This window comes from Cydia splendana, chromosome 11 (genome assembly GCF_910591565.1).
Source record: "Cydia splendana chromosome 11, ilCydSple1.2, whole genome shotgun sequence".
Lineage (NCBI taxonomy): Eukaryota > Metazoa > Arthropoda > Insecta > Lepidoptera > Tortricidae > Cydia > Cydia splendana.
Window position 1 is genome coordinate 21,645,119 of NC_085970.1, and position 20,206 is coordinate 21,665,324.

General features: G+C 40.3%; 1 protein-coding gene across 1 annotated transcript; it reads right to left on the reverse strand.

Moving 5' to 3' along the window:
- Window positions 1-344: 344 nt before the first annotated feature.
- LOC134794870 (uncharacterized) lies at window positions 345-6,729 on the reverse strand. Its single transcript, XM_063766677.1, has 4 exons — window positions 5,472-6,729; window positions 4,692-5,400; window positions 1,044-4,340; window positions 345-487 (listed from the first exon to the last, which is right to left on the reverse strand). The coding sequence occupies exons 1-3, from the start codon at window positions 6,727-6,729 to the stop codon at window positions 1,103-1,105; spliced, it is 5,205 nt and encodes a 1,734-aa protein (XP_063622747.1). The 3' UTR covers window positions 345-487; window positions 1,044-1,102.
- Window positions 6,730-20,206: the final 13,477 nt, after the last annotated feature.

A 20,206-nucleotide genomic window follows, 5' to 3' on the forward strand; every position in this document is an offset into this window, starting at 1 on the left:
TCATTTTCACCGCAGTAGGTACTGAAGTGGTGCTGAAGGCATAGATGTAAGTAAATTGAGGTAGATATGGTACCAGGCGCACGATCGTGAGCCATTAAATATAGGTTCCGGAACCTATATTTAGTTAGGCGTATGGGTGACGCCAACCTGTCAAGTTGTCAAAATCGTTGGATCAATTTTTAGTTTTGTCAACTATGAACGTCACACGTCTACATAAATAAAAGGTCATTGGCTGAAGGTGATGTGGCCACCTCTCCCCCAGCCACTTACGGTATACAAATAAGACCGTAAAAGGGGAAAGGCGGCCACTAATTATTATTGTTTGTGTGGTGTGGGGTGTAAGAGTAACAGAATGCTTGGCATACATACCTTCATCTCCCATGAAGGATTCTTTATCCTCGCTCTCTCTGATCCACTTCTCTTGGGCCAGAGGAGCCTCAGTCTGCTTCGCTTTACTTTATGGTGGCTGGTTGTTTGACCCCGAGATCTGTGGGTTTAATTGCTCATGAATATGGTATTCTCATACAACCATCACCTTCTATACATATAACTTATCTCTACAACAAAAGAGAACCATCTTACAAGGCCTGATGAAGGTTCTAAGGACCCCCCCCGCGGGGGGTCCGCCGACACATGGTCGGATAACCCGGACGCCTAACATCCGAGCCGAGGCAACTGCCGCACATCGACACGCCTCTAGCCGTGCAGCCGAAACCGCCACGGCTCTCGCACACTGGGGCACATCAAGTCATACCCAGACAGAGAAACCTAGTTTGCCTTACCTAAGATGGTCTCAGGAATAGCTTCCACGGCAGATCCCGCGGCAAGCTAACCTCATATGAACTTACTGCTCTTGGATAAAGGGGATCATTGCATAGAGAAACCATACCACCACTGTGAGCACCAAGTAACATAAGATACTTAGCTTTAGACGACTCAGGACAGCTGTGGGCTTCCTCACTGTATATTACACTTTTATGCACTCACACGCTTCGCGCCATACTGGTTTTTACCTTACAACTTGCCACGTTGGAATAACTTACCACAGTTCCACTCAGAGGGCGCTGTTCAGTGTTGCCGCTAGGAAATTTGTATTGTGACATTAGATATTCGTGCTTGTCACGACACACCCCGCCTCAGGCAGCAACACGGCGACTAGATTGCTGGTCCATTCCTTGATCTTCTCAAGGGCTCTGAGAGCTGCCGCTCTCTTAGGTCTTGCTTCGTCGTGTTGTTCTTCTGGCGCAACTTCCTCTAGGTGGTGTGACTCGGGAACAGTGTGGTCGTAAAACTCGAGGTCGACGACCGCGAGTGGTTCTGGTTCGGACATAGACTTAGGCTTAGGCTCGTTTAACTCACTAGATATAGACTCAACTGTTTGTTTAGAGGAACACGGTTCCTCTTCTGGCGAGGCATGAGGCTGTACTTCTTCTGGTTGATCTCTTACTTCTTGAGTGGATATTTGCGCAGGTGGAGGCTCAGTAACGTCTTTGAGGGATTCCATCGTCACGTCATCCTTGTCTGGTGGACGTTGAAGATCAGGAATCTGCACCGGTTCTTCTACACTTTCTTCATAAGATGATGTTTGTTTACACTGTTCTTCTCCATCTTCGATCTCTAACGGGTAGAGATGTGCGATAGATCTTGTATACTCTGTATCTCCTACTCGTACCGTGGCGACCCTACATAAACCGTCGGCGCCTTCCTTTAAAGATACTATTTTCCCAACTTTCCAATTTATCCTGTTCTTCGTGTCACCTTTAATCTGCACGATTTGACCTATCTGAGGTGCTAACTTTGATGTTACTCTAGGTTCTTTAGGATGGTGGGAATATCTTTCTCTCAAATTTAGGAGATACCTGTTCTCAAACATCTCTTTAAATTCTCGTAGAATTATCCGTGCTTTCTTCCAACCTTTAATTAAATTGTCCTTAGTCACCGTCCCTTGCGACGTCGTAGGATCCTTATCTGAAGTTTCCATAATGATACACTTTCCCATAGTAAGAAAGTCTGAAGGTTTTAGTACATGATCCGGCTCTGAATCTACGTAAGTTAAGGGTCTTGTGTTAAGAACTGCTTCTATTTCTTTCACCGCTGTTACTAGCTGAGTGTCATTCAACAAATGTTTCTGTAATGTTTTCTTCATACAGTTTTTAACCAAACCAACTAATCTCTCATAGAATCCTCCATGCCATGGTGCTAACTGTGGTATAAATTTCCATCTTATCTCTTTCTCTACGCAGTATGGGTTCTGAAGAATCTCTGAGAGTAACTTGTAGTGAGCCGCATTATCAGACGTTATTAAGGTAGGTACACCTCTTGCTGAAATCATTCTACGTAAGGCCATTAAACCTTCTTCCGCAGTTAGGTCCTTTACAACTTCTAAGTGAATGGCTCTTACGGCTAAGCATGTGTAGAGGCTAATCCACCTTTTACAATTGCCATTCCCATTGTTGACTAGAAGTGGTCCCAGATAGTCGGTACCAACGTATGTGAATGGTGAGCTATAATTGACCCTCTCTTTCGGTAACGCAGGAGTTTCTGGTAGTTTATATGGCCCTCCGTCATGCTTCATACATTCGGAGCACTTCTTCAAAATCTTTTGAACTTGGCTTCTTCCTTGTGGTATCCAGTAAGTTTCCCTTATCTTGTCTAACGTGTGACTTACTCCAACATGCTTATTTTCTTGATGAGTCTTCATTATGATTTCGTTGGTGAAATCTGAATCTTTTGGTATAAGTATAGGGTAGCGTTTATCGAATGTCCAGTCTGCGTGTTTCATACGACCTTTACACCTTAGTAACTCATCTATGTCTTTAAATATGCCTAAATTCAAACTTAAACTAGTTACCTTTCCTTCTACCTCTAGAGGAAAGTATTCGGCTTGAATTTCTTTCAATTTTAGTAACTTATCTGGCATTTGATCATTGTCATGACTCGCTACTTCCCTTTCAGTTATACTGTCCTCCGTTTCCATCGGACTAACGTTGTGTATATCCGGATCAACTATTTCCATCAGTTCTTCGTCTTCTTGGATCCCAAGACCCTCCCCAATCAAGAGAGAACTGGTTGGTCCACCGCCTGAAGTTGTTGGCCACGTCTTCGGATCTTGAACTATAAATTGTGGACCACTCAGCCATTTCTCCCTGTCCTCTCTCGAGCAGGTGGGTCTGGTGCCGACGTCAGCTGGATTTAGCTCTGTTGGAAGGTATCTGATCTCCAGATCTTTATTTGTTTTGATCTCTTCTATCCGCCTGGCAACGAAGGGTGGCAATAGCTTGTCAGATTTGCACCATTCTATGACGATCTGGCTGTCAGTCCATAAGACTTGTCTTACTATCTTCTGCTGGAGAAACTTAAGAACGAACTTTATCAGTCTACTGCCAATCAGTACTCCTAAAAGTTCAAGACGAGGTATCTTGAGACTCTCCTGGTCCTTTATTGGTATCAGCCGAGATTTACCAATAATGAAGCTTTTCTCCGAGCCGCAGACTAAAAAGACTGATGCTGCATAAGCCTGTAGAGAGGCATCGGTGAAACAGTGTAGTTGGTAGCCTTTTCCCACTGGTGTCTTCATGTAGCATCTGTCCACCGACACCTTCCTAATGGCTTCTAAATTCTGTCGGATCTTGTTCCATTCTTCCGTTAGTTCGCTCGATAATGGTGAGTCCCATGACACTCCAGCTTTCCAAAGCTCTTGTAAAAATAGTTTAGATGATAGGGTATAGGGTACTGCATAACCACATGGATCGTAGATTGATGCAATAGTCTTCAGTATTCCTCTTTTTGTGACAGCTTCTTCTTGTAAGTTAGGTTTCAACTGAAGAGTATCCCTTTTGATGTCCCATTCTAAGCCAAGTACCTTTACTTTATCTTCTTTACATGTATCAGAGACTTTCTTCATAAATTCTTTAGAATTTGAACTCCAATCCCTGAGTGACATTGAAATATCTTGAAAAGATCCCTTTAGATTTCTGTAGAGTTTCATCGCCTCATCCGTAGTGTCAGTACCCGAAACAAAGTTATCCACATATATGTCGTTTGCTTTCTGTCTGACTTGCTGATCTTCTGCGTTGGACAGGTGGTGCTTAATAGTCGCATTAAGCAAAAACGGTGATGAAATGACGCCAAATGGAACTCTACAAAACCTAAGGTACAGTAGGTTGTCTTGAGATACCGGTTTAGAGGTATCTTTGAGCCACAAGAATCTAGTTACATCACGATCCTTCTCGTGTAACGCCATCTGTAAAAACGCCTTTTCTATATCCGAGGTTAAACCTATCCTATGAGTTCTAAATTTTATAAGTAAGCCCGTGAGGTCTTCTAGCATGAGTGGTCCTCTGTACAAACATTCGTTCAGACTCTAGGTGTCCTTGATACTCTTAGAGCTAGCATCATAAACTATTCTCATAGGTTTTCCTCGATGACGTACTCCATGGAAAGGTAGGTAGTGAATGACGTTACCTGTTGATGTTCTTGAAGAGGGTACAACTTCTATTATACCCTTATCTAATTGTTGTTTAAACGTATCGCTGTATGCTACCAACGTATCTTGATCCATACGCTTCAATAAGCTTGATAAACGACCAAAAGCCATTCCAAAATTATTAGATAAATCCGGTGGATAAGTTATCCAAGGCCAGCTTACCGTGTAACGATTATTTAATTTTAAGGTTGTATCGTTAAAATACTTGATGGCTTCTTCTTCTCTAGTTGCTCTTGGGGAATCACTAATACCTATACATTCTAGTTCCCAAAGGCTCTTTATGTCTCCATTACAAAGAGGTGGATCTGGCTGATGAAGCTTCGTTTCAATGCAAGTCTGAGTGTAAGTCACTACGTACGACTCGTCTCTAAGCTGTGGTTCTGCTCTACCACTAATTATCCAACCAAGTGCAGAGTCGATTAGAAACAAATTGCTATCCAGTTGTACCCTTTTCTCGTAAGTTATGTTGCAGTAATATTCGTTTCCAACCAAGATCTGTACAGGTCCGCTCAGCGACCCGTCGTCCGCTAGTGTATATGACTCCGGTAAGTTCTTCATCTTGACATTAGGTATATAACCTCTGGAGATATGCTCTACGCAGTTAGCCTGTATTACTATGTTCTTGTTTGTTCTAGATAGTAGATGAAGAGTGACTATTGGGCTATGTATCTCTCTGGGAGGATCGTCGCCGAAGGTGAATACTACTAGATGACTCTCTTCTTCGACGGGAAGCTTTAGTTCCTTTGCAGTCCGGAATGTTACATAAGAGCGTTGGGAACCTGGATCTAAGAGAAGTCTATATTTAAATAGTTTGTTCTTATTATCTAGGGGGCTTGCATAAACTGTTGCCGTTTGGAGTGCAGTGATTCCCTCTTCTAGAACAGTCAGGACTGTTTCTTCTCCGTTGTATCCTTCTGAAAATTTGAAGGACATAATGCTCGATTATGCAGTACTTCACTATGGCAGCGAGCGCATTTTTTCTTACTCTTACAGTCTTTTGCCAAGTGATTCTGCTTGAAACAGATGAAGCATCGTCCTTCAAGTCGTTTCTTCCTTTCGGCTAAAGTAGATGCTTCAGGGCAGCTATCGTTATAATGGCCCCCTTTGCAAAATATACAATCCAATCTCTTCCTGACCTCTTGAGGACTTCGCTGAGTTTCTGTCTGATCCTTGCTTGAAGTTGAAGCTTGGTTTGGTCTGTTGCCTCTATTGCTATTTTTCTTGAAACCCTTAAACTTCTTCTGTACAGGTCGCTTATCGAAGTCTCTCTGCTGGTTTTGTTTACTCTGTTTACTGTGATGTAGTTGGGACTGACTTGCGTATCTCGCGCGTTTCGCATTCACATGAAGAATCCCGACCGTACTAGCTTCTGAGTCCAGAGGGCGTTTCCTACTCGATATCCTCTCCGCATCCTCCTTGGCAGTGATTATTTTGTCCATTTGGCTTCTCAGTTCTTGAATGGAATCATCCTTAACTTTAAGTTTTATCTCATATACTAGATCAGAAGGAAACTTCTCTAGTAGCATGAAGCGCAGGTGATTATGATTAATGTTCTCACCTAGTGATTCTAAAATCTTAAGGTTCCTTTCAATCTCGTTGAAAGTCCTTCTGCAATCATCCGCATTGCCTTTGGCCATCTTAATTTTATATAATGTGGCATAATGCGCATCTATGAGATGTGAAGTTTTCCCGAACCTTTCTTTCAGTATTGAAACCGCAATAGCATAGTTGGTGCTAGTAGTCGCTAGACCGTCAATGGCTTTTTTGGCATCTCCCTTGACTGAAGTCTTAAGATATGAAAGCTTGTCCACTTCCGGCAGGTTCCTTGCATCGATGTTGCTTCTGAAGGCATCCCAAAATTCATACCACGCCAGTACATCCCCATTATACACCGGCAGCTGAAGCTTAGGAAGTCTGCACGAGGAGTTCGCTTCAGTCAGCTTCTCTGATGGTTTGCTTGATGTAGATATTTGGTCGATCTTCACCTTAAGTTCCGCTAAAGTCTCTTCTGCTTGAAGTTGAAGTCCACTTATCAAGCAGATTTCATCCGATGCGGGTGTCGAAGCCAGCCTAAAGTACTCCGTCAGATCTCCGTTAAGTCTTTTCAGTGATGCTTCTAATTTACCGTAGGTAATCTGAGCTTGCACTAAATTTTCTAAATTAACAGTAACCGGAATTACTTCTAAGTCTGTTGTGAGTTTGTCATTAATGAGCCTAAGCCTTGCTAAAAGAATGTCGTCCATTCTGGTATTTGTCTAGACCGTAGTCTTGTCTAAGCCTGTAACGCACAGAAACAAACCCGTTTAACTTTAATTCTCTAATAATTTGAACGGTCACACCAATAAAATAATTTAATATTTTAGGTTAATTAACCTTTAATAACTCCACTTATTATTTATTTTAATAATCTCAAAGTATTTAAATTTAAATCCAACTAAAGTTCTCTAAAATCCATTTAAATTTGAAACTAAAGTAAGAAAGTTGAATTCCTTTTAATTTAAATTAATTAAAACCATTGAATTAATTATTAACCGATGTCTCTTTTATTTGAAGTTATTATGAAAGGAAGTAAAATAATAAATTTATGGTAGGCAACATAACATACACACTGACATACAAATGTGTAATCTTTGTTTATCATTTATTTATAGATTACACCAGCCTAAGCCATGTCAGAATCAGCAAGTGACGTTGACGTACCGGTGTGAAGTTAGCAGCCAAAGTTAGCAGCCGCCGATAACCCAACCAAATTAAGAAGTCAACATTTTTAATGTAAAAAATGTCATAGAAAACCAGTAGAAGACCACCTGATACATGTAATTACAAAGTAAACAGACCGAACAAGACTACAAGTGATGAAAAACTAAAATATGTACATTTTCGTCAAATAACTCATGCTATCTGTAATATCGCCTAGTAAAACGGCAAGCAAGCTCTAGAGGTTTTTAAAACAGGTTCCATGCAGCTAGATAACCAAGGTAAAAAGCTGCTGGGATCTATAAGTCATACTCGACCATAAACTTGGAGAAAAGGGGAGACCAAGACAAACTGAACCCAAAATATTCTAAATAGTTGCAGTATTCAAAGATTTCTAGCATGAAGGACGGCAGGCAAGGGATTTTCGACCTATGTGACAGATAGCTACTGTCATAACCTGCAAAAGATTGCGCATCGCAAGTTGATACTCGATCGATAAGACTAGTCAATTAAGAGAAAATTATAAAATTAAGATTTTCTTACTTAAGTGGCTGATGAGAGCTACAAGTGCTGAAACGGCAAGCAAGAGATTTTTGAAACCTGAACTATACCGCTAGATAATCACGCTAACGAACTGCTGAGAGCTTTAAGTGATACTCGACCGTAAACTTTGTGAAAAGGGGAGACAAAAGCTAAATGTACCCTAAATATTCTGAATAGTTGCAGTTTTCAAAGATTTTTAGCATGAAGGACGGCAAGCAAGGGATTTTCGACCTATGTGGCAGATAGCTACTGTCATAACCTACGAAACATTGTGCATGGCAAGTTTATACTCGATCGATAAGACTAGTCAACTAACAGAAAATTATAAAATTAAGATTTTCTTACTTAATTGGCTGATGGGAGCTGCAAGTGCTGAAACGGCAAGCAAGAGATTTTTGAAACCTGAACTATACAGCTAGATAATCATGCTAAAGAACTGCTGAGAGCTTTAAGTGATATTCGACCGTAAACATTGTGAAAAGGGGATACCAAAGCGAAATGTACCCAAAATATGCTGAAAAGTTGCAGTTTTCAAAGATTTTTAGCATGAAGGACGGCAAGCAAGGGATTTTCGACCTATGTGGCAGATAGCTACTGTCATAACCTACAAACGATTGTGCATCGCAAGTTGATACTCGATCGATAAGACTAGTCAATTAAGAGAAAATTATAAAATTAAGATTTCCTCACTTAATTGGCTGCTGAGAGCTACAAGTGCTGAAACGGCAAGCAAGAGATTTTTGAAACCTGACCTATACAGCTAGATAATTACGCTAAAGAACTGCTGAGAGCTTTAAGTGATACTCGACCGTAAACATTGTGAAAAGGGGATACCAAAGCGAAATGTACCCAAAATATTCTGAAAAGTTGCAGTATTCAAAGATTTTTAGCATGAAGGACGGCAGGCAAGGGATTTTCGACCTATGTGACAGATAGCTACTGTCATAACCTGCAAAAGATTGTGCATCGCAAGTTGATACTCGATCGATAAGACTAGTCAATTAACAGAAAATTATAAAATTAAGATTTTCTTACTTAATTGGCTGCTGAGAGCTACAAGTGCTGAAACGGCAAGCAAGAGATTTTTGAAACCTGACCTATACAGCTAGATAATTACGCTAAAGAACTGCTGAGAGCTTTAAGTGATACTCGACCGTAAACATTGTGAAAAGGGGATACCAAAGCGAAATGTACCCAAAATATTCTGAATAATTGCAGTTTTCAAAGATTTTTAGCATGAAGGACGGCAAGCAAGGGATTTTCAACCTATGTGGCAGATAGCTACTTTCATAACCTACGAAAAATTGTACATGGCAAGTTGATACTCGATCGATAAGACTAGTCAACTAACAGAAAATTATAAAATTAAGATTTTCTTACTTAATTGGCTGATGGGAGCTGCAAGTGCTGAAACGGCAAGCAAGAGATTTTTGAAACCTGAACTATACAGCTAGATAATCACGCTAACGAACTGCTGAGAGCTTTAAGTGATACTCGACCGTAAACATTGTGAAAAGGGGATACCAAAGCGAAATGTACCCAAAATATTCTGAAAAGTTGCAGTATTCAAAGATTTTTAGCATGAAGGACGGCAGGCAAGGGATTTTCGACCTATGTGACAGATAGCTACTGTCATAACCTGCAAAAGATTGTGCATCGCAAGTTGATACTCGATCGATAAGACTAGTCAATTAACAGAAAATTATAAAATTAAGATTTTCTTACTTAATTGGCTGCTGAGAGCTACAAGTGCTGAAACGGCAAGCAAGAGATTTTTGAAACCTGACCTATACAGCTAGATAATTACGCTAAAGAACTGCTGAGAGCTTTAAGTGATACTCGACCGTAAACATTGTGAAAAGGGGATACCAAAGCGAAATGTACCCAAAATATTCTGAATAATTGCAGTTTTCAAAGATTTTTAGCATGAAGGACGGCAAGCAAGGGATTTTCAACCTATGTGGCAGATAGCTACTTTCATAACCTACGAAAAATTGTACATGGCAAGTTGATACTCGATCGATAAGACTAGTCAACTAACAGAAAATTATAAAATTAAGATTTTCTTACTTAATTGGCTGATGGGAGCTGCAAGTGCTGAAACGGCAAGCAAGAGATTTTTGAAACCTGAACTATACAGCTAGATAATCACGCTAACGAACTGCTGAGAGCTTTAAGTGATACTCGACCGTAAACTTTGTGAAAAGGGGATACCAAAGCGAAATGTACCCAAAATATGCTGAAAAGTTGCAGTTTTCAAAGATTTTTAGCATGAAGGACGGCAAGCAAGGGATTTTCGACCTATGTGGCAGATAGCTACTGTCATAACCTACAAACGATTGTGCATCGCAAGTTGATACTCGATCGATAAGACTAGTCAATTAAGAGAAAATTATAAAATTAAGATTTTCTTACTTAAGTGGCTGATGAGAGCTACAAATGCTCAAACGGCAAGCAAGAGATTTTTGAAAACTGAACTCTAAGCTAGATAATCTTGCTAAAGAACTGCCGAGAGCTTTAAGTGATACTCGACCGTAAACATTGTGAAAAGGGGATACCAAAGCGAAATGTACCCAAAATATGCTGAAATGTTGCAGTTTTCAAAGATTTTTAGCATGAAGGACGGCAAGCAAGGGATTTTCGACATATGTGGCAGATAGCTACTGTCATAACCTACAAACGATTTTGCATCGCAAGTTGATACTCGATCGATAAGACTAGTCAATTAAGAGAAAATTATAAAATTAAGATTTCCTTACTTAATTGGCTGCTGAGAGCTACAAGTGCTGAAACGGCAAGCAAGAGATTTTTGAAACCTGAACTATACAGCTAGATAATCACGCTAACGAACTGCTGAGAGCTTTAAGTGATACTCGACCGTAAACTTTGTGAAAAGGGGATACCAAAGCGAAATGTACCCAAAATATGCTGAAAAGTTGCAGTTTTCAAAGATTTTTAGCATGAAGGACGGCAAGCAAGGGATTTTCGACCTATGTGGCAGATAGCTACTGTCATAACCTACAAACGATTGTGCATCGCAAGTTGATACTCGATCGATAAGACTAGTCAATTAAGAGAAAATTATAAAATTAAGATTTCCTCACTTAATTGGCTGCTGAGAGCTACAAGTGCTGAAACGGCAAGCAAGAGATTTTTGAAACCTGACCTATACAGCTAGATAATTACGCTAAAGAACTGCTGAGAGCTTTAAGTGATACTCGACCGTAAACATTGTGAAAAGGGGATACCAAAGCGAAATGTACCCAAAATATTCTGAAAAGTTGCAGTATTCAAAGATTTTTAGCATGAAGGACGGCAGGCAAGGGATTTTCGACCTATGTGACAGATAGCTACTGTCATAACCTGCAAAAGATTGTGCATCGCAAGTTGATACTCGATCGATAAGACTAGTCAATTAACAGAAAATTATAAAATTAAGATTTTCTTACTTAATTGGCTGCTGAGAGCTACAAGTGCTGAAACGGCAAGCAAGAGATTTTTGAAACCTGACCTATACAGCTAGATAATTACGCTAAAGAACTGCTGAGAGTTTTAAGTGATACTCGACCGTAAACATTGTGAAAAGGGGATACCAAAGCGAAATGCGTCTATTACCAACCTGTCAACCGGACATTTCACCCAGTTGGACGGTCAGTACTTTTTTTTCCCAACCGGTTATCTGGTTTGCTGGTTAATAATAGGCAATCCTGACCTGCACCCTGGCTGTAGGGTTGAAACTTTTTTTTTCCTAACTATTAATCCAAGCCGCAAACAAGGTGTTCTGTTAGTATTTTTTTCCTAATCAGCCAATTAAATTGCCAACCAGGTGGTCAGTTAGTAAATTGTTCCCAACAGACCAATTAGGAATGCCAGCTGGTTGGTCGGTTAGTATATTTTTCCCGACAGGCCATCCAGACACACCAACCAGGTGCTCAGTTAGTACATTTTTCCCAACAGACCAATTAGAAATGCCAGCTGGTTGGTCCGTTAGTATATTTTTCCCAACAGGCCATCCAGTCACACCAGCTGATTGGTTGGTTAGTACATTTTTCCTTACATACCAACCAAGCCATACCACATCTTAATAATAAATAAAAAACCAATTATAATTATTCAGTATTTATTAATCTAACAGAGAAACATAACTTTATATTCTTATTACTTAGGATAAAAAAACATTAATGATGTTGCACCGCCTACAAATTATCTGCTTTGCCCGAAGGTTGACTGGTAGAGAATGCATTGTAGCATTAAGTCCGCCTTTTGTAAGTTTGTATTTTCCTTCTATACATATAATAAAGCTGAAGACGGTCGAAAGTCTGTACATGGAAGATATTTGAAAAAAAGTTGGCTGGGGATACTTAGAATCGATAACAGAACACGTTTCAAAAGTTTTTAGAATTTTTGTCTGTTTGTCTGTTTATCTGTTTATCTGTTTGTCTGTTTATTTGAACGCGCATCACGTGAAAACGGCTGAACGGATTTTGATGAAAACTTTACTAATCTGTCGAGAAAATTCCCGGCCAGGTTATAGGCTATAAAAATTCAACCCCTAAAAGGGGGGGTAGCCACAACACTCGATTGACTTAAGTTTGCCCCTGAATCTTATGGCGCTACTTAGGAAGGAGGGGCAAACTTTTTTCAAATATGTGCTACCACTATTGAGTACCCTGGTAAACTAACAGATGGCGCTGAATTTAATACTTTGTGACATGAATAAGCCACCGAGGACAGATTTTGCCAAATTAACTCTAAGTTTCAAAGGGGGTCCGGATATCAACAAAAATAATTGAATAATTATGTAGATTTAATAAACTAATAATACAACAAAATTAAACGACAGTAAATTAATTGCCCCTCATTGCACAGTGCCTTCTTTTGGGGAACTGAGTAAAAATGAAGTAATCAAGAAAATTAAAAATGAGTTTACATAGTTACGTAGTGGTAAAATAAACACACATATCAACACGCGTATAATTGCATAATTATTTAAAATTATAAATTTTCTCTATTATGAATTATACCTAATCGTAATTATATCGCACCCATATCAAATCCATATTCATACGTAGGTATCGCCTCATTTAAGCACTTAATAATGGCCACGAAGGTGGGTACTTTGAGAAAAAAACATTGACCTCTGTCATTCGCAGTGCCGGATTAACCCTTTTAAGCAAAGTACCGGGGCACCAAAACTGTAGGCAAAAAAAAACGCGCAGGCTGCATCAGCATTGCAGTCGTCGTGGAGTAGGTACAGTCAACGGTAAAAATAAGGGTGTACAAATCATCTCAAAAATATGTCCCATAACTCTTATGTCAGTGAATTAAGAACTATGGGACATATTTTTGAGTAAGTTGTCTACACCCATATTTTTACCGTTGACTGTACCTACATGAAACTTTTATACGTGTACATCATCATCATCATCAGGCTATAGTAGTCCACTGCTGGACATAGCCCTCCCCTAAAGAGCGCCATAGCGCCCTGTCCTCAGCTTGCCGCATCCAGCATCTGCCTGCTGTAGTACATGTACCCATCTAATAACGAAGGGTCGTAGGGATCAAGTAAGAGAGTGAGGGTACGTAAGAACATCTCCAACGTAGGCTTTCGATTTGACCTTACGCGGAGGCTTAAAGTCATGGAAAAAAATCTTGCTTTCGGGCTTGCGGCCAGCCGATTTTTTCGACATAGGTTACTGATTTTATAGCGAATTTTGCTCTCTTGCACGCCAGATTTGTCGGCCAAGCCGAGTTGCTCCTTAGCCGCGATCCTGAGACCTAACTGTCAAAGTGTTATAAGGGGCCCCGTCAAAGCCGAAAACTAAAAGCATCCTATCAAGTAGCGCTTTCGAGTGAAGCCAAAGAGCGAGCAGTAGAAGAATCGTGATTACATGCATAGATTTTATTTCAAGCCACTCTTTTGCAGTTCGGCGTAGGGTCTTATGCGAGGTCTTCTGCCTTATGGAAAAGTTGATCTTCTGCCTTAATTACATTTGGGCGTGGATCCAAATCCAAGCTTTCCTCTTTCGCAGCTGGGCGTTTTGCCTTTCTCACACTTCATATTCACTTGGTCAATTCCAAGCTCTGCTTTCTTGCATCTTTTCTGTATGAAAACAACCTCGCTGAGACCCTTAAATATTCTCTTCTCTGTATGAAATCCTGGATTCGCACCTGGTTGGGACTAAAAGCAAAATGTACAACTGTCTATCAAATTGCGTTTTTTATATCGAAAAATTTTCGCGCTCGCTTCGCTCGCGTTTTCAATAACTTTCTAAGATATGGCGACTGCCGCAGCATTACTCTGTTGCAACATTACTGCTGCAGCACTGCCAATTTTCGTAATAAAATGATGTGACTGATTTCCATACTAAAAGTAGAAATGTACAACTGTCTATCAAATTGCGTTTTTATATCGAAACATTTTCGCGTTTGCTTCGCTCGCGTTTTCAATAACTTTCTAAGATATGGCGACTGCAGCAGCATTACTCTGTTGCAACGTTACTGCTGCAGCGCTCTCAATTTTCGTGATAAAATTATGTAATTGATTTCCATACTAAAAGAAAAAATGTACAACTGTCTATCAAATTGCGTTTTTATATCGAAAAAGTTTCGCGCTCGCTTCGCTCGCGTTATCCCGGCATTTTGCCACGGCTCATGGGAGCCTGGGGTCCGCTTGACAACTTGATTTGACATAGGCACAAGTTTTTACGAAAGCGACTGCCATCTGACCTTCCAACCCAGAGGGGAAACTAGGCCTTATTGGGATTAGTCCGGTTTCCTCACGATGTTTTCCTTCACCGAAAAGCAACTGGTAAATATCAAATGATAATTCGTACATAAATTCCGAAAAACTCATTGGTGCGAGCCGGGGTTTGAACCCGCGACCTCCAGATTGAAAGTCGCACGCTCTTACCGCTAGGCCATCAGTGCAGTGCAGTCTCTGATGGGCTCGGTACACGTACCGAGTAGAGTGGCGAGACAGTAAAACGAAGTATGAAATTGTTACTCGGCCGAGTACAAATTCCATACTTCGTTTTACTGTCTCGCCACTCAACTCGGTACGTGCGATCCTGGCAATAATTTTCGTGATAAAATTATGAGACTGATTTCCATACAAAACGTAAAAATGTACAACTGTCTATCAAATTGCGTTTATATATCGAAAAAATTTCGCGCTCGCTTCGCTCGCGTTTTCAAAAACTTTCTAAGATATGGCGACTACAGCAGCATTACTCTGTTGCAACATTACTGCTGCACCACTGTAAATTTTCGTGATAAAATTATGAGACTGATTTCCATACTAAACGTAAAAATGTACAACTGTCTATCAAATTGCGTTTTTATATCGAAAAATTTTCGCGCTCGCTTCGCTCGCTTTTTCAAAAACTTTCTAAGATATGGCGACTACAGCAGCATTACTCTGTTGCAACATTACTGCTGCAGCACTGTCAATTTTCGTGATAAAATTATGAGACTGATTTCCATACTAAACGTAAAAATGTACAACTGTCTATCAAATTGCGTTTTTATATCGAAAAATTTTCGCGCTAGCGTCGCTCGCATTTTCAAAAACTTTCTAAGATATGGCGACTACAGCAGCATTACTCTGTTGCAACATTACTGCTGCAGCACTGTAAATTTTCGTGATAAAATTATGAGACTGATTTCCATACTAAACGTAAAAATGTACAACTGTCTATCAAATTGCGTTTTTATATCGAAAAATTTTCGCGCTCGCTTCGCTCGCATTTTCAAAAACTTTCTAAGATATGGCGACTACAGCAGCATTACTCTGTTGCAACATTACTGCTGCAGCACTGTAAATTTTCGTGATAACATTATGAGACTGATTTCCATACTAAACGTAAAAATGTACAACTGTCTATCAAATTGCGTTTTTATATCGAAAAATTTTCGCGCTTGCTTCGCTCGCGTTTTCAAAAACTTTCTAAGATATGGCGACTGCAGCAGCATTACTCTGTTGCAACGTTACTGCTGCAGCACTGTCAATTATCGTGATAAAATTATGTGACTGATTTCCATACTAAAAGACAAAATTTACAACTGTCTATCAAATTGCGTTTTTATATCGAAAAATTTTCGTGCTCGCTTCGCTCGCGTTTTCAATTACTTTCTAAGATATGGCGACTGCAGCAGCATTACTCTGTTGCAACATTACTGCTGCAGCACTGCCAATCCTCGTGATAAAATTATGTGACTGATTTAGATACTAAAAGTAAAAATGTACAACTGTCTATCAAATTGCGTTTTTATATCGAAAAATTTTCGCGCTCACTTCGCTCGCGTTTTCATTCACTTTCTAAGATATGGCGACTACAGCAGCATTACTCTGTTGCAATGGTACTGCTGCAGCACTGTCAATTTTCGTGATAAAATGATGTGACTGATTTCCATTCTCAGCTGTAATGCGGCAATGAACGTCACTCAACTTACCAAAAAAAAACAATGTAATCTCGATGACCCTAGGGAGAGGGGGCACCATGGTCTAGAAATGCTTAGGGCATCAAAATATCTTAATCCGGCACTGGTCGTTTGCGGAGTCAAACGATTTGGGACTCGCATTTTATACGCGTTACCATGCCTTCCCGAAAAAAATCGAATCATTCGCGAAAGTCTCGCAACGCATTGGCTTACAAGGGGCACGTGGTCTTCCTCAGGAGTCTGAAGAAGACCACGGTGAGTGGGTGGCGCTCTAGCCAGGCAGGCCGCTTCGCTTTCGCTCGCGCGCGTATACCTTACTGTATCGTCCGATATACAACTACTTACTACTCTGTCGTTTAAATCACGTGTAAAATTTGAATAAGGGCGAAAAAACATATAGATTTTGGAGTGTAGTTTTATTTAGTGGTACCTAATTGTAAAATATTTTATCTGGACTACAGTCCTCTAGCATATCCATCTGTCAACTTTACTTCAAGTTCCGCCTCCAGGGGTGAGGGAGAGAAATTAGGATTAGAAATTAGCCGCTTACTGACACAGACCGAATTCCACGCGGGCGGAGCCGCGGGCACAGCTATCTATACATATAATAAAGCTGAAGACGGTCGAAAGTCTGTACATGGAAGATATTTGAAAAAAAGTTGGCTGGGGATACTTAGAATCGATAACAGAACACGTTCCAAAAGTTTTTAGAATTTTTGTCTGTTTGTCTGTTTATCTGTTTATCTGTTTGTCTGTTTATTTGAACGCGCATCACGTGAAAACGGCTGAACGGATTTTGATGAAAACTTTACTAATCTGTCGAGAAAATTCCCGGCCAGGTTATAGGCTATAAAAATTCAACCCCTAAAAGGGGGGGTAGCCACAACACTCGATTGACTTAAGTTTGCCCCTGAATCTTATGGCGCTACTTAGGAAGGAGGGGCAAACTTTTTTCAAATATATGCTACCACTATTGAGTACCCTGGTAAACTAACAGATGGCGCTGAATTTAATACTTTGTGACATGAATAAGCCACCGAGGACAGATTTTGCCAAATTAACTCTAAGTTTCAAAGGGGGTCCGGATATCAACAAAAATAATTGAATAATTATGTAGATTTAATAAACTAATAATACAACAAAATTAAACGACAGTAAATTAATTGCCCCTCATTGCACAGTGCCTTCTTTTGGGGAACTGAGTAAAAATGAAGTAATCAAGAAAATTAAAAATGAGTTTACATAGTTACGTAGTGGTAAAATAAACACACATATCAACACGCGTATAATTGCATAATTATTTAAAATTATAAATTTTCTCTATTATGAATTATACCTAATCGTAATTATATCGCACCCATATCAAATCCATATTCATACGTAGGTATCGCCTCATTTAAGCACTTAATAATGGCCACGAAGGTGGGTACTTTGAGAAAAAAACATTGACCTCTGTCATTCGCAGTGCCGGATTAACCCTTTTAAGCAAAGTACCGGGGCACCAAAACTGTAGGCAAAAAAAAACGCGCAGGCTGCATCAGCATTGCAGTCGTCGTGGAGTAGGTACAGTCAACGGTAAAAATAAGGGTGTACAAATCATCTCAAAAATATGTCCCATAACTCTTATGTCAGTGAATTAAGAACTATGGGACATATTTTTGAGTAAGTTGTCTACACCCATATTTTTACCGTTGACTGTACCTACATGAAACTTTTATACGTGTACATCATCATCATCATCATCATCAGGCTATAGTAGTCCACTGCTGGACATAGCCCTCCCCTAAAGAGCGCCATAGCGCCCTGTCCTCAGCTTGCCGCATCCAGCATCTGCCTGCTGTAGTACATGTACCCATCTAATAACGAAGGGTCGTAGGGATCAAGTAAGAGAGTGAGGGTACGTAAGAACATCTCCAACGTAGGCTTTCGATTTGACCTTACGCGGAGGCTTAAAGTCATGGAAAAAAATCTTGCTTTCGGGCTTGCGGCCAGCCGATTTTTTCGACATAGGTTACTGATTTTATAGCGAATTTTGCTCTCTTGCACGCCAGATTTGTCGGCCAAGCCGAGTTGCTCCTTAGCCGCGATCCTGAGACCTAACTGTCAAAGTGTTATAAGGGGCCCCGTCAAAGCCGAAAACTAAAAGCATCCTATCAAGTAGCGCTTTCGAGTGAAGCCAAAGAGCGAGCAGTAGAAGAATCGTGATTACATGCATAGATTTTATTTCAAGCCACTCTTTTGCAGTTCGGCGTAGGGTCTTATGCGAGGTCTTCTGCCTTATGGAAAAGTTGATCTTCTGCCTTAATTACATTTGGGCGTGGATCCAAATCCAAGCTTTCCTCTTTCGCAGCTGGGCGTTTTGCCTTTCTCACACTTCATATTCACTTGGTCAATTCGAAGCTCTGCTTTCTTGCATCTTTTCTGTATGAAAACAACCTCGCTGAGACCCTTAAATATTCTCTTCTCTGTATGAAATCCTGGATTCGCACCTGGTTGGGACTAAAAGCAAAATGTACAACTGTCTATCAAATTGCGTTTTTTATATCGAAAAATTTTCGCGCTCGCTTCGCTCGCGTTTTCAATAACTTTCTAAGATATGGCGACTGCCGCAGCATTACTCTGTTGCAACATTACTGCTGCAGCACTGCCAATTTTCGTAATAAAATGATGTGACTGATTTCCATACTAAAAGTAGAAATGTACAACTGTCTATCAAATTGCGTTTTTATATCGAAACATTTTCGCGTTTGCTTCGCTCGCGTTTTCAATAACTTTCTAAGATATGGCGACTGCAGCAGCATTACTCTGTTGCAACGTTACTGCTGCAGCGCTCTCAATTTTCGTGATAAAATTATGTAATTGATTTCCATACTAAAAGAAAAAATGTACAACTGTCTATCAAATTGCGTTTTTATATCGAAAAAGTTTCGCGCTCGCTTCGCTCGCGTTTTTTAATAACTTTCTTAGATATGGCGACTGCAGCAGCATTACTCTGTTGCAACATTACTGCTGCAGCACTGTCAATTTTCGTGATAAAATTCTTCTTCTTCCTCGCGTTATCCCGGCATTTTGCCACGGCTCATGGGAGCCTGGGGTCCGCTTGACAACTTGATTTGACATAGGCACAAGTTTTTACGAAAGCGACTGCCATCTGACCTTCCAACCCAGAGGGGAAACTAGGCCTTATTGGGATTAGTCCGGTTTCCTCACGATGTTTTCCTTCACCGAAAAGCAACTGGTAAATATCAAATGATAATTCGTACATAAATTCCGAAAAACTCATTGGTGCGAGCCGGGGTTTGAACCCGCGACCTCCAGATTGAAAGTCGCACGCTCTTACCGCTAGGCCATCAGTGCAGTGCAGTCTCTGATGGGCTCGGTACACGTACCGAGTAGAGTGGCGAGACAGTAAAACGAAGTATGAAATTGTTACTCGGCCGAGTACAAATTCCATACTTCGTTTTACTGTCTCGCCACTCAACTCGGTACGTGCGATCCTGGCAATAATTTTCGTGATAAAATTATGAGACTGATTTCCATACAAAACGTAAAAATGTACAACTGTCTATCAAATTGCGTTTATATATCGAAAAAATTTCGCGCTCGCTTCGCTCGCGTTTTCAAAAACTTTCTAAGATATGGCGACTACAGCAGCATTACTCTGTTGCAACATTACTGCTGCACCACTGTAAATTTTCGTGATAAAATTATGAGACTGATTTCCATACTAAACGTAAAAATGTACAACTGTCTATCAAATTGCGTTTTTATATCGAAAAATTTTCGCGCTCGCGTCGCTCGCTTTTTCAAAAACTTTCTAAGATATGGCGACTACAGCAGCATTACTCTGTTGCAACATTACTGCTGCAGCACTGTCAATTTTCGTGATAAAATTATGAGACTGATTTCCATACTAAACGTAAAAATGTACAACTGTCTATCAAATTGCGTTTTTATATCGAAAAATTTTCGCGCTCGCTTCGCTCGCATTTTCAAAAACTTTCTAAGATATGGCGACTACAGCAGCATTACTCTGTT